General features: G+C 40.2%; 1 protein-coding gene across 2 annotated transcripts in view; it reads left to right on the forward strand.

Annotated features, from left to right (window-relative positions):
* LOC134203441 (uncharacterized) overlaps positions 1-13,289 on the forward strand; it is a 50,701-nt gene that overhangs the window by 25,611 nt on the left and 11,801 nt on the right. The window contains exons 2-7 of one of the 2 annotated variants that reach the window (XM_062678317.1): positions 7,847-9,797; positions 10,430-10,764; positions 10,826-10,922; positions 10,987-11,193; positions 11,260-11,744; positions 11,819-12,002. In XM_062678317.1, the coding sequence (XP_062534301.1) occupies positions 7,847-9,797; positions 10,430-10,764; positions 10,826-10,922; positions 10,987-11,193; positions 11,260-11,744; positions 11,819-12,002 (3,259 nt within the window). The remainder of the gene's footprint in view (positions 1-7,846; positions 9,798-10,429; positions 10,765-10,825; positions 10,923-10,986; positions 11,194-11,259; positions 11,745-11,818; positions 12,003-13,289) is intronic. The other variant, XM_062678318.1, reaches the window with a different exon arrangement.

A 13,289-nucleotide genomic window follows, 5' to 3' on the forward strand; every position in this document is an offset into this window, starting at 1 on the left:
TGAGTGTCATGGAGATCAACTGTGTGCTAAAGAAAGGTAATTCAATGCCGATGCGAGTAACTATGTAGAGAGTAATTGTGTAAGCTAAAAGGTATGGCATCTATTACTTATCATTACTGTGTATTATACATTTAGGTGAATCACGTTGGACTCCAATTTCAAAATACTTGACTAATTGGCGTTTACAAAAGTAAACGACAGATAATGGCGAAAAGTAGTTTTTACCTTTGCTCACTTGCAGCAAAGGTCACGCAATGGTTTATAGATGTGCTAATCACTTACAAATTGACATTAGTGCGAGGAAACACGCGAGTTTTGGCTAGGATGGCCATTTTGGCAGCCATTTTTGGACTCTGTCGTGATTGTCTAGAAGAAACATATAACAATCTATTGAGATACTGCATGTTAAAATTTATCAAGCCATATAGAAAAACGTAAAACAATCAAACATAAATCACTTGTCTGAATGAAATTATAAGTATAAATGGAAAGAGATGCTAAATTCATTTGGGATATGGTGGGAACAAACACTATTTGCATCCCTAGTACTAAATGTAATCTGAGTTTAATATTGTTACAGCAACATGTCTGATAACAACGATTCGAACGAGTTTTGGGTTTACGTTAATGTTTATAAAATCAAAGCTTTGAAACTTAAAATTCATAAAAACTCGTGGGCTATAAAATAAATAAAAAGTGAATTTATTTTTTAGAAAATGAACATTTTATAAGAAAATTGTCTTTCATGCGTGCCTACAACACAATATGAATAGTAATACTTATATATTTGTATCAACATCATCTTTGAACTTGTTCCGTAAGAATGAAAACAATAAGAGTGCTTGTATTAGTTTGCTTAAGAGAAGGTGCTATTCACTGAAGCTCACGCATTGCAATGCCGGGCTGGAGTTTTGAATAAACAGAATCTCCGCTAGCGGGGCTACCGTTTCCATACTTTAGGTTTATGTTATTGTTGACATAATATATTATTATTGCACATTGTTTAGAGCTAAAGCAAATATATTCCAAAACTTATTCGATTTTTTTTTGTACATAAGTTGGTACACAAGTTCGAAAAACAGTTTAAGTGGTATATCTTAAATTTCATCCTGTAGTGTAGTTCTTGTATAGTAGCTTAAATGTTACAGTTTGAAAGTTTGTTTGAAAGTAGGTTTCTTCTATACTTCAACCTGATCATGGACGGCAGTTACGACATTTCATAGTGTTGAATGGAAATTGAATGCAATTGAACTCAAATCACTCAATCTATTTTCAAGCTAAAAGGCCCTCGAGTCTTGGAGCAATTCAAACTAGTATAGTGAGACACATTTCAAAATGTTTAAGTCCTTATAAGCAAACGATTGAAAAATATTGAGTTCTCCAGATGCATGATAGCTTCCTTTCTAAGTGTTTGCGACACAACTAAATTATCACCTGCTTTAATTTTATATATCTTAATTCTGATTTTATTGCTCATCAACTTGGAGAACTAATTCTCATCACCAATGTAGGGTTTATCAAAGAAGGGTAAATTTAAAAACAAAATGCTATGACTTGGGCTCTTGGACGGATTTCAAAAAGTTAGATTCAAAGAGCCATGCTTTATTTTTGCCATCGATTTGAATATTTTGGCGTTACCAATGTGATCGGAAAAAGCAATTGATGGAAATCTAATTAGATGTAGGAAAAGATTTAGATAAGTCTAGTTCAAGGTGTAGGACAGAAATGGAAACGGTGTGGAGGTCCATTCCCAGTTCTAGCTATTGCTAGAACATGAGAAGTGTAGGGAGGAAATGCAGAGTATGAGAATGGAGTTGGCCTGGAATTGAGTCCACGACCTCCTGGTTTTGAGGCGAAAGCGGTAGCCATTTGACTATCAAGCCTGTTATAAAAAAACTTTGTACATGCTACAGATACAGAATGAATTTCGCTTATCGGCATACATAAATTGGAAGAATTAATTCAACATTTGAATACATCGTATCAAGAGAAGAAGTACAGCCAATTGGATGAAAGCTAAGTATTTTGTAATAGAGCATAGAAATAATTGTAAATGAAATTCTGATGAATTCCAGGAAAGTCCAATTTGGAAAGCATAAAAGATTTGATAGCATTACTACGTTTAACGATGTGCACATCCATGGCTCAGCAGTTCAAAATAGAAATAATGAAAAGGAGGAGTTGTAGTATCATGAACCATTAAGTTACAACAGTGCAATATACGACAACATTTGAATGCTTGAAGAAGATTGTTATCATAGTAGGCATGAAAATAATAAAACAGTTTTGACAATTTAGATTCATTGAAACGAACGTGTTTTTATTTGCGTCCTCCGACACTACAATATTTATTGAAGAAATATCAGCGTCAGCTCGAGGCATAGTAGAAATATTGTGATTTCAGGAGGAATTAGGGCAAAATGGGCACATGAAAGTGTTCTGACCAGCACGAAACCCCTCGCAATCGTATCACACGTTTTCCCTTTAAGAAACTTATAGTTATTGCAATAATATCAGCGACAGTTCGAGGCATAGTAAAAATGCTGTGATTTTTAAGGGGAATTTGGGAAAAATGGGCACTTTAAAGTTATCTGACCAGCACGAAACCCCTCGCAATCTATTTATCACACAATTTCCCTTCAGGTAACTTATACTTTTTCCTTCATGAAACATAATATTATTGAAAAAATATCAGCGTCAGTTCAATGCATAGTGGAAATATTGTGATTTTTAGGGGAATTTGGGAAAAATGGCCACTTTAAAGTGATCTGACCAGCACGAAACCCCTCGCAATCGATTTATCACACTTTTTCTCTTCATGAAACTTATAAGTATTGAGAAAATATCAGCGTCAGTTCGAGGCAAAGTAGAAATATTGCGATTTCAAGGGAATTGGGTCAAAATGGGCACTTCAAAGTGGTCTGACCAGCACGAAACCCCTCGCAATTGGTTTATCACACTTTTTCCTTCATGAAACTTATAATTATTGAAAAAATATCAGCGTCAGTTCAAGGCAAAGTAGAAATAATGTAATTTTTAGGGGAATTTGGGCAAAATGAGCACTTAAAAGTGGTCTGACCAGCACAAAACCCCTCGCAATCGATTTATCAGACTTTTTCCCTTCATGAAACTTATAATTATTGAAAAAATGTCAGCGTCAGTTCGAGGCATAGTAGGAATAATGTGATTTTTAGGGGAATTTGGACAAAATGGGCACTTTAAAGTGGTCTGACCAGCACGAAACCCCACGCAATCGATTTATCGCACTTTTTCCCTTCAGGAAACATCTACTTTCTGGAAATTTTGCAGCGTCAGCTGGAGTAATTGAATTTCGAGCCTTTTGCTTTTGAAAATCCCCAGTGTGCAACGGATGGAAGATTTTAATACAGTTCTGCATAAGATCCTTACAGATATTATACAATAATTTGGCATATACAATTTCGGTAGATTTTAATACAATCGTTGTATTCAAACCATACAATTTTGTTCTGTATAAAAAGCTCACATTTCCATTGGCGTAACTAATGGAAAATTCTTTGTTTGACCATTTCTGTTTTTGCAGCCTACACAGGAGGTTCGTCATTTTTGTTCGACCCAACTGAAGTCCACTGTTCGCAAGTCGGCCTTACAGACATCCACCTATAACGCGTAACTGTGAAAATTTTAAAGGCAGTTTTTTTTCCTTCTGAAGCATGTGAGTTTTGGTATTTTTAACACTGCTAGAATAGGAATGGCACATCATAAAAAAACAAGGAAATAGAATTTGCTACCATGACCATTCAAATAGTTTAGCGGGACTGTTCTGTCAAGAAATACAATATATTTTGCTTGATGTTTATCGCACATCAGTCCCACTATATGCATGATTTCGTTAATGACTAATACGATAACGAAAGACATATCATTTTTAAATTGAACTGTTTACGTGGTTGAGCTAAAATGCAATTGCTTAGAATGAAAACTCTCTGGGTTGCCTCTAATAATTTTAGTTTGGTCTGGGGGATCTAATCATGAAATATAATATCAATAAAAGCGTTAATAATATAATCTGTAGAAATCGTAAATATTCATCGTGAGACAAAAATGCCCCGAAATTAAGCAACAATTATTCAAACAAAACTTGCTGTCTTTTAGAATTAAAAAAAAATGCATCAAGTAGCCTGCTCTGAGATAAAAAGTATAAAACTACAAAGACTAACATGGGACAATAATGGGTAGAATGGTAGCGAAGAGGATGGGTTGATGCTTATCTTGATCAAGACATGTCAGCAATTACTTCAATCAGTGATTAAAAAAACATGCGTTATGCGTAACATTTGGTAGTACCCCTCCCCTCCCCCACCTTTTAGTGTAACAAAGAATAACGCAAGTTGGACCTCCCCCTCCCCTCAAAAGCGTTACGTAATTTGTGAACAGACCCTATGATAAAACTCAAAATGTTACTTGGGATCTGCCCCTTTCAATATCTATAGAAGGATGAATAGCATGCTACAAAAAACTCAAAAAATATTTGTTCCGTGACAGAGCATGAAAGTGTGCAATATCTGCTTAATTTTTTGTGTTTATTACCACTTTCAGCTCGGTGAATTAAAGGAATATGATAACTTTATCGACTAGTTACTATTCTTTGCATATATCCATTAAAATAATTTAGAAATTTCTATTATAAAATAAAGCACAACATCCTTTCATGACTGCCATTCATGCGAAATTAGTAAAAAAAACCCACGATTCTTTCTTTTGGTCGCCTGAGATAGAAAAAGGCGCTTTGCTCTCTGTCTTATGACAATCACGACCTTTTACATATCAAACAAGGAAATAGAATTTGGTCTGGAGCAAGTCTAATTTGTTTCTAAAAAATCGACCAAGAATCGCTTACACTGATGCCTGTCCAATTAATCCTACAAATGGTTTTAAAATGCTATCATCCGAACTATTGTTATTTTTAGCAAGAGATATCAATAATGTTACATTATAAATTTAAGATAAATAAACGCAATTGGAAAAAATCTCACTATAGAGATCGTAGTAAGCTACGCTATGAGAAGGTCGCGTTTTTTTTCGTCCGTTTATCGAACAGTGGTTCTAACGGGTTTCAATGATTAGTGGAAATGCAGCTCCCAAAAGAGAAATACAAAACAGCAGCATTTTCGCAAGTCGAGCTCCCAACTACAGTCGTGAAGCGGATGTAACCGGACAACTCCTCCGAAACGGCAGCGACTAGTGCCAGAAAGGGAGAGGGTGATGGTGGAGAGGAAGACAAATCAGCAGCAAGCTTTCGTCCCCAGTTAAGTCTGATGCGGAGACGACAATATCGGAGTTTCAGACTCGGACACCGGTATCAAACGAAGAATCGGTATTGGAAGAACTTCCTTGTCCGTTCCATTCTGCAGATGCTTAATAACTCAAACATCATTAAAAACTAAATACGCACAGGGCATCGTTGCTGCTATTGTGGGAGTCCCAGGTATCCGGTTCACGCTTTAGTTGGCAGCGGTGGCTCTTCTCGACCTTCTATTCCGAGTAGTTAGTGCGAACAAGGGCGTCCTTGTGATGTTTTGCTGTACCTGTTATGAACAGCTAGTACATCCCAATCCCCTGTACATTCTGGAGCACTTTTCTTGCTCTAGATGTGAATCCTTTTTATATTACTAGCGTTCATAACAAAAAACGGCACCATTACGGAGCATGAGATTTGATCAAATTATTCGCAGTACTACTTGTTCAACGCCCCCGGCTGGTGAGGAATAGAGGATAAATCACACACATACACTCAATTGGAAAAAAATCTCACTATAAGATAGGTAAATTTTAGAGAAGCAAGCAAAAAAATGTATTTTGGCCGTCATTTCTGAGCCTGTAATCTGATCTTCATTTTTCTATAGGAAACAGTGGGGTATGATTCCCCGTCGAATGAAAGTGAAAGTGCTCAAAATGCGAGACTTTTTTGCGTGTTTTTGGCCATAACTTTTTAACGCGTTTTTGGTTTAAAAAATTTATTTTGGCCATAACTTCCAAGCCCATAGTAAGATCTGCCCCATTTTCAATAGGAACCCATTGTTTCTGCTTCGAATGCAACTTGTTGTGAGCAAATTGGTTGCGGATAAGTGCCTGAAAAAGGTGTGAGTTTTTTTTAAGTGTTTTTAGCGTAAAAATGTATTTTGGCCATAACTTCTGATCCCATAGTATGATCCGTTCGATTTTCAATAAGAAACTATAAGGACTCTGCGTCGAATGCAACTTGTTGCAAGCAAATTGGTTGAGGGTAAGTGCCTGAAAAATGGGCGAGACATTTTGCGCGCACACATACACACACACAGACATCACCTCAATTCGTCGAAGTTTGGTTTTGTAGCGAACATCTAGCCTTTACGTATAGTACTTAGTATACGAGAAAGGCAAATATAGAATTAAATAAATAGGCACATTAGCACTGGCGGAGGTAGCTATTGTTTTTTGGTGGGGCACCACCAACCGCAAGAACAATAGCCTTCGAGAACAATGGTGTAATTGCATCGCGGGTACCCAACTATGTCTCCGCCAGTGCACAGACTTCAAACGAGTAGAGGAAGACATAGATAACCTGCATATAAACCAAATCACGATCCCCCAGAACTTACCTCTCACTTCCCTGAAGGGTTGTTTAACTCGGGTCACAATGATATCCAATAGTTGCTCTCTGGAGGCGTCATTTTCCGTGCAGTATCAAACTACGATGACATCGTAACCGGCTCCACACCTACATAAGTTGCCATCGACGAGGTTTATTCTGAAGAGATGTGCGTTTAGTGAATAGTGATTGGACATAACTCTCGACATCATGCGAATGAAGCTTCGACTCAAGTCCTCATTTCTGAACCACGCTCGCCCAGAAGCTTTAGGAACTGCTATGTAAAAAAGCCACCGTCCAAGTTCATTGTGTGACCAATTCATTTGTCAATTTTGAAGAGTTCTCCGACGGGCTAATGGGAAAAACTCGCTGTTCGAAATTTATCTATCATAAACATCACCTTCATGTGCGCCCACCATTTCTAGCGAGTCCGCCTTCTAATTGCCATTAATTAGACAATATGGAATGGGACCCATAAAAAAGTAATCATGAATGGTCTTTCGATCGAATCATGCATCTGTTCTGTGATGTTTGTAAGAAAGTAAGATGCATGCTTAACAAGTATTATTGTCCTCGATAGAACTAAGACTATTCGAGATGATGAAATAATGGTCTATGGCCGAATTTCCTGCAAGAATGCTTCAGTTTCTGGAAAAATATTCAATCTGGTGGGTCTCGTGTCCCATCGTACCCCAGTTCAACACCACCAGTGTTTGTCGATTTAGAGAGAATAGTTGGGCGATTTGTTGCTTGGTGCACTAGGACCAAGGTGTTCTCATCCTGAAGGAGCTGCGGTAGCTTCTGCGAAGCGTTGTCGAACAAAGATCTTCTGAGGAGCTTGATGATTGTTAGGATGAAGCGGTGGAAGATTTGGCACATCATCATAGCGAAGGACTGGGAAATGCTTTTCCGTCATCGCAGGAGGCGACTCATGCTGTCGCCCAGACTGATTCCATGTGCGTGCTTGAGTTTTAAATTTGGTAAACTCAGTTCGCTCGGGGCACGTGCGATTATTGCCGTGATGACTTGTACCGCATTGGCGCAGTTCTGGTCTCAGTTACCGCAGTATGTGACGATGTATTTTATTCTTGTGGCATAGGTTGTCTACCGACAGTCTCGAGTTGTGATGGTCGATTGTTCCCTCGACTGTAGTTTTAAATTATTTCACAGATGTTACCTACACTTTGATATATTACAAACATAAACTCAAACGACATAAATTTCTCTCATTTCCAGATACACGTCGCCGTCGAACTTCTCGCAAGGCGGTATATCATTAGACGAGACACGTATCGAGAGGGAGCAATTCTTTGATGACAAGTCTGCGGCAACGACGGAATCGCCGGACTCATATGAGGCGACAACTTTGCCAGATTCATTCTCGAGCAGTGAAGAAGGCGCAGAATCAGCAACCGAATCGAACGAACTCGTTGTTGTGCCTGAAGCGTTGGCCGAACGTAACCATACGATCGAAAGCAATAGAACCGTATTTGCGGAAAAGTTAGAGGTCGAGCACAATGATTACGAGTTGGTGTCTAATGAGGTTCGTGTTCAGAATCAAACCGGTTCAACGGGGAAGGGTAAAAAGGGTAAGTTTTTGGATCAGTTTGGGGCCACTGAGGACAACAACATCAACGGTGCAGCTTGGGCATTGGCGGGAATGAGAATCGTTGATCGGGCATCCAGCAAAGCCGGGCAGATTAGTGCGGAGAGTGTGGACGTCATTAGGGATGAAAATGAAAACACTGTAGCAAATAATACTTTGAAACAGCTAATGGATTGGGCAATGATTATGCAGGATGCTGATTTTGCAAACAGTTCGTTTGTCAAACCAACAGTTCCAGAGCCTGAAATTGAGTTAAAGAATGAAATAAAGGACCGTCGAAAGTATGCCAATAAAACTCCACCAAGCATTGACGCTCTTAGTGAGGAAAACAGAATTACTTCTGTTGTGACGGAATTGATTCCCGAACCCTCTAGAGAAACTACCACTATAATGCCTAATGCCAAGTTGGTAGTGGGGCCAACCTCAACTACTGAGGCAGAAGATGATGATTTGGAGGATTTCAAATTTGAAGATCGCAGCAAAGTCCCTACACAGACGACAAAACGACCAGAACTGACCAACTTCATTCAGGAAACAACTACCCCTTTCATGAGCAAAAATGATCATACTGTGACCACCATACGCCCAACTCGCGGTTACGAGGTCAGCGAAAATGTCGACGAGAACGAGAGCTTTGCTCTCCCTGAAAGAACTACCACTACGGGAAAATATGAATCTAGCACCACCGTAGACGACATGCCAGTAACTACTTACTCACCCGCATCTCCAATTATGAAAAAGACTGAAGTTACAACGGAGGCAATCCTACCTACCACATTCGAATCAATGCGTCCGACTCGACGACCGTTCATAATCACCACAACTCAAGAACCGATCACTACCAATTCGGTCAAATTCTTCGAAGAAACTACCCCATTGGTGACAACTACGACTACATCCACTTCCACTAGCAGCTTGAGCCCACCGACGAGTGAAGAAAATGATACACAAATCAATTCCTTGCCCCGAAGTTCAGATGAACAGATTTCATCCGAAGTTGACGCTAACGCTATCAACCAAACCAATGAAGAATTATCGTCCAGGACTAGAACCACAACCACCTCAGCACCTACCACACTGTCTATTCATAGCGACCCTTTCTTAACACAGCAGTCCACTTTGCAGCCAATCTCATACCGCCCATCTACAGGAACCACCGACAAGGTAGACTTCTCCACAGAATCCGCCGAGGAACCTACCATCCCCAACCATCCAGTTCTCGTCGATGACAAAAATGTCTACGACACCGTTTCGGAGACAACGCCTCCACCATTTCCGCCAACGGAATCATCTGTCTCGTCGGAATCGGATCCAGCTACCAGCACTCGTCAGTCGATCGAGCGCCTGATGACAACCACCGCCGAACTGTCCGAAGAGGAATCAGTCACCGAGGAAGACTACGTCGATCTGAACAGCAGTGCCACCGGCTCGTCGTCCCGAGCTCCACTGGACCGAGACTCGTCACTGGCCTCGCAGTCCCCTCCGGAGCAGGAAGCAGAGGAAGGCAATGGCGGCGTGGTCATTGCCGTCGTGGCCAGTCTGGTCAGCGTGATCGTTGTGCTACTTTTGGTTGCGGCGTTTGTGAGTATACGGAGTACGGGAGTGCGGCACGGTTGCTATTGTTGTTGTTGCTTGTACAGGACGTTATGGGACTTAACAAATTGCCGAGTGACGAAACTAACTAAAAGGACAACTAATGACTATTCTATACAGAAAGTATGAATGATATTTCTTTTTAATCTCTCTTTGATCCATGTTTGTGGTGTAAGGAGTCGTAAGACCAAAATAATTCAAAAGTAGCGCTAACGACTGTGACATAATTTAGAAGTACATATCCGGGTGGTGAAGGCATAGTGGAGATAAATTAACGAACAATTCAGTATTGTGTTCTTTCGTTACACATTTGAACTAATTTTTGTCCTGTAAAATGAGCATTTCGATAAAAAATAAACCTGAAAAATGAATAAATTGGAAGAGAATATTTCTTATCCCAGGACAACATCAAGAACACGGAATTGCTCATTATCGATCTCCAATGCCGACTCTATCCGCCAATCAGGAAGACAACCCTGTCCAGAGTTTCTTTTCCCCGAACTTCTCTACCCCTTTATATATTCTCTATGACTTTGTATGAATGCGTGCACATAGTGTAAATAGCCGGTTTGGTCCGCTCTCGCCCCTGGGACCGAGCAGAGCAATCTTTCGTTGATCAGTTGTACTATCCGCAATTGCAGTTGATCTTCCGCAAGCGACAGGCACAGGTCTCCTATGGGCAACGATGCCGCCCGGTCGGGCTGGATGCCTACAGTCTGGACAACGTTTCGGTGTACAACAGCGTCCGTCGCAAGGGCAACACGATGCGGATGTCAAAGCGGTCTTACGGAAACTCGGCTTTCGAGGATCCAGGGCTGAAGACGAATCCGCTGACGGTGGCAGAGCTGGCAAACATCATACAGAACAAAACGGCCATCTACGACGAGTTCAAGGAGATTCCGAACGTGACGGCACGGGCTGATGAGGTTCCCGAGGGATGTGAAGAGAAAAATCGGTAAGAGCGCTCGTACCTTGAAACATTCTCACGAATATCGATTGTTCAATATCACTTTCAGATATGCGAACGTTGTGCCGCTCCCGGAGACAAGAGTTCATTTGAAACGACTCAACGATGATGAAAAGACTGAATACATCAACGCAAACTTTGTCAAGGTGAGCACGTTTATGAGTTTTCGTTGCAACTTAGTTCGCATTTTCGCATTCGATCATGTTTTAGGGTCCGAAGGATAACACCAACTACTACATAGCCTGCCAAGCACCCATGGAGAACACGATCAACGATTTCTGGCGCATGATTTGGGAACAGAATTCCAAGGTGATCATCATGGCCACCGACCTGAGCGAAAACGGTGTCGAAAAGTGTGCCGAATATTTACCGCCATCGGTCGTTTTGGACAACAACCGAACGTTCGGTGATTTCCAGGTGATTGTAATAATTTGTTTAACATGACAAACAATTATCTATGAAATGTTTCTCAATCTCGTACAGCTAACACTCAAGAACCGCGAGAACAAAGAGAAGTACACCATCTCAACAGTGCATCTGCGCAACACGCAGACAAACACGTGGCGTGAGATCATGCACTTCTGGTATCAGTGGCCCGACACTGGAGTGCCCATCGACGAGTCCTCGATCATTGCTATGCTCCTGGAAGCCCGTAGCTACTCACGGTTGGCTCCGGGTGAGCTGGCTGAGGCACCCAACAACAACAATCAAAGCAACAGCACCACCGCGAACGGCACTGTAATCACCAGCAATGGCATCAGCGGTGGTATAACCAGTATTGCGGAAGAGCCCACGTCGATCGAAACCACCGAATCGAATAGTGTAGCGATAGGTAGCAACAATGTAGATAGTTCCAATAACAATAACAACACGATAGGTAAGGCCAATTCGGACGGTGTTCCTCCTCCGAGCTTGATAAGCAATGGAGGAACCATGGACAAACACAAATCGCTGCAGCGAACCCAGGGGTAAGTTGTAACTTCGGATTCCTACAGCACTGCATGAGATAACGAAAATCTGTTCTATTGTGCACTGCAAACAGACCCATCACGGTGCATTGTTCACCGGGAACTGGACGAACGGGGACGATAGTTGCGTGCGACGTAGCGCTGCGAGCGGTCGAGATTCCACCACGAACGGTGGACATTCCGCTGGTTGTTTACTACGTTCGGCGGGGACGTGCCAGTGCCGTCAGGACGCGGGAGCAGTACGAACTGATCTATCGGGTAAGTGGGAAACTCGTATGAAGTAGGAGCATATCATCATTACATTCTTCATCAAACATAATCTCACTACAATCCAAATTCAATCCAAATCCGAACCTAATTCAATACAATTCAAATCCAGTCTACCAAACCAATCTTAATTCAATGCAAATTGTATTAAAAAAATCCAATTCAAATGCTAATCAAATTCAATTCACATCCATTCCAAATCGAATCCATATCCTATTCAAACCAAATTGAAATTCAATTCAAATTCAATACAGAATTGATCCAAATCCAAATCCAAACCAAATCCAATTCAAATCAAATTCATTCCGATCAAAATCCAGTTTAAATTGAGACTAATTCATAGCCAATCCCAATTCAATCCACATCCATTCCAAATCTAATCCAAATTCAATCGTAATACAACCAAAATCCAATCCAAATTCCAGCCCAATACAAATCCAATCTAATTCAAATTCAACATAAATCCAATCTAAATAAAACCCAATTGAATCCAAATCGAATTCAAATTCAATCCAAAATCAATCCAAACCCAAATCAAATCTAATCAAAATTCAAATTGAATCCAATACGAATCCAATCCAAATACAATCCAAATCCATTCCACAGTCAATCAAATCCTATTCAAATTCCTTTTGAATCCAATCAAATTCAATCCAAAATCGATCCAAATCCATTTCAGACCTCATCCAAATTCAAATTAATTACAATAAGAATTTTATTTTTTATTTTATTTTATTTTATTTTATTGATGTATAAGGGGGCCGGGGGCCAAGTCACCGATGTGAATTTGAAATTCATATCGTCCATGATACACCAGGGACTAAAGGATAAGGCTTCACAACATCTTTACCCATGGGGGTTTTAAGTTTTGCGGGATGTACTGCTAGTATATCACTGCCTTAGGAGTATGGGCAGGTTGGGGATATTTTTATGATGAATATTAAAGCTGTGGAGAGATGTTGGTTATAATATTTGATTATATGTATTAATTTTGATTCCAATTATAAATCACAAAGAGCTTCCCTTACATTTAGCCGGTTAAACAAATGTGTTTGTTAGTATGTCGTGTTGATATCTGTATTCTTCTAGTTAGAGTTGTCTGATGTTACAAATTTTAGTTGTCCAGTAAGGTAACCCTTACAAATCCTTACTCCTAAATGATCAGTCTATTCGTCATTACAGTCTGCTGTTAAGGCCTGATCTAAACAGTTCTTATAAAAAGTCTCTTTCAATATTGTTCGGAGTATTCAGTGTGAGTGGTATTGTTTCGAAGTAGTT

The sequence above is a fragment of the Armigeres subalbatus genome, unplaced genomic scaffold (assembly GCF_024139115.2).
Source record: "Armigeres subalbatus isolate Guangzhou_Male unplaced genomic scaffold, GZ_Asu_2 Contig1854, whole genome shotgun sequence".
In the NCBI taxonomy this organism is placed as follows: Eukaryota; Metazoa; Arthropoda; class Insecta; order Diptera; family Culicidae; genus Armigeres; species Armigeres subalbatus.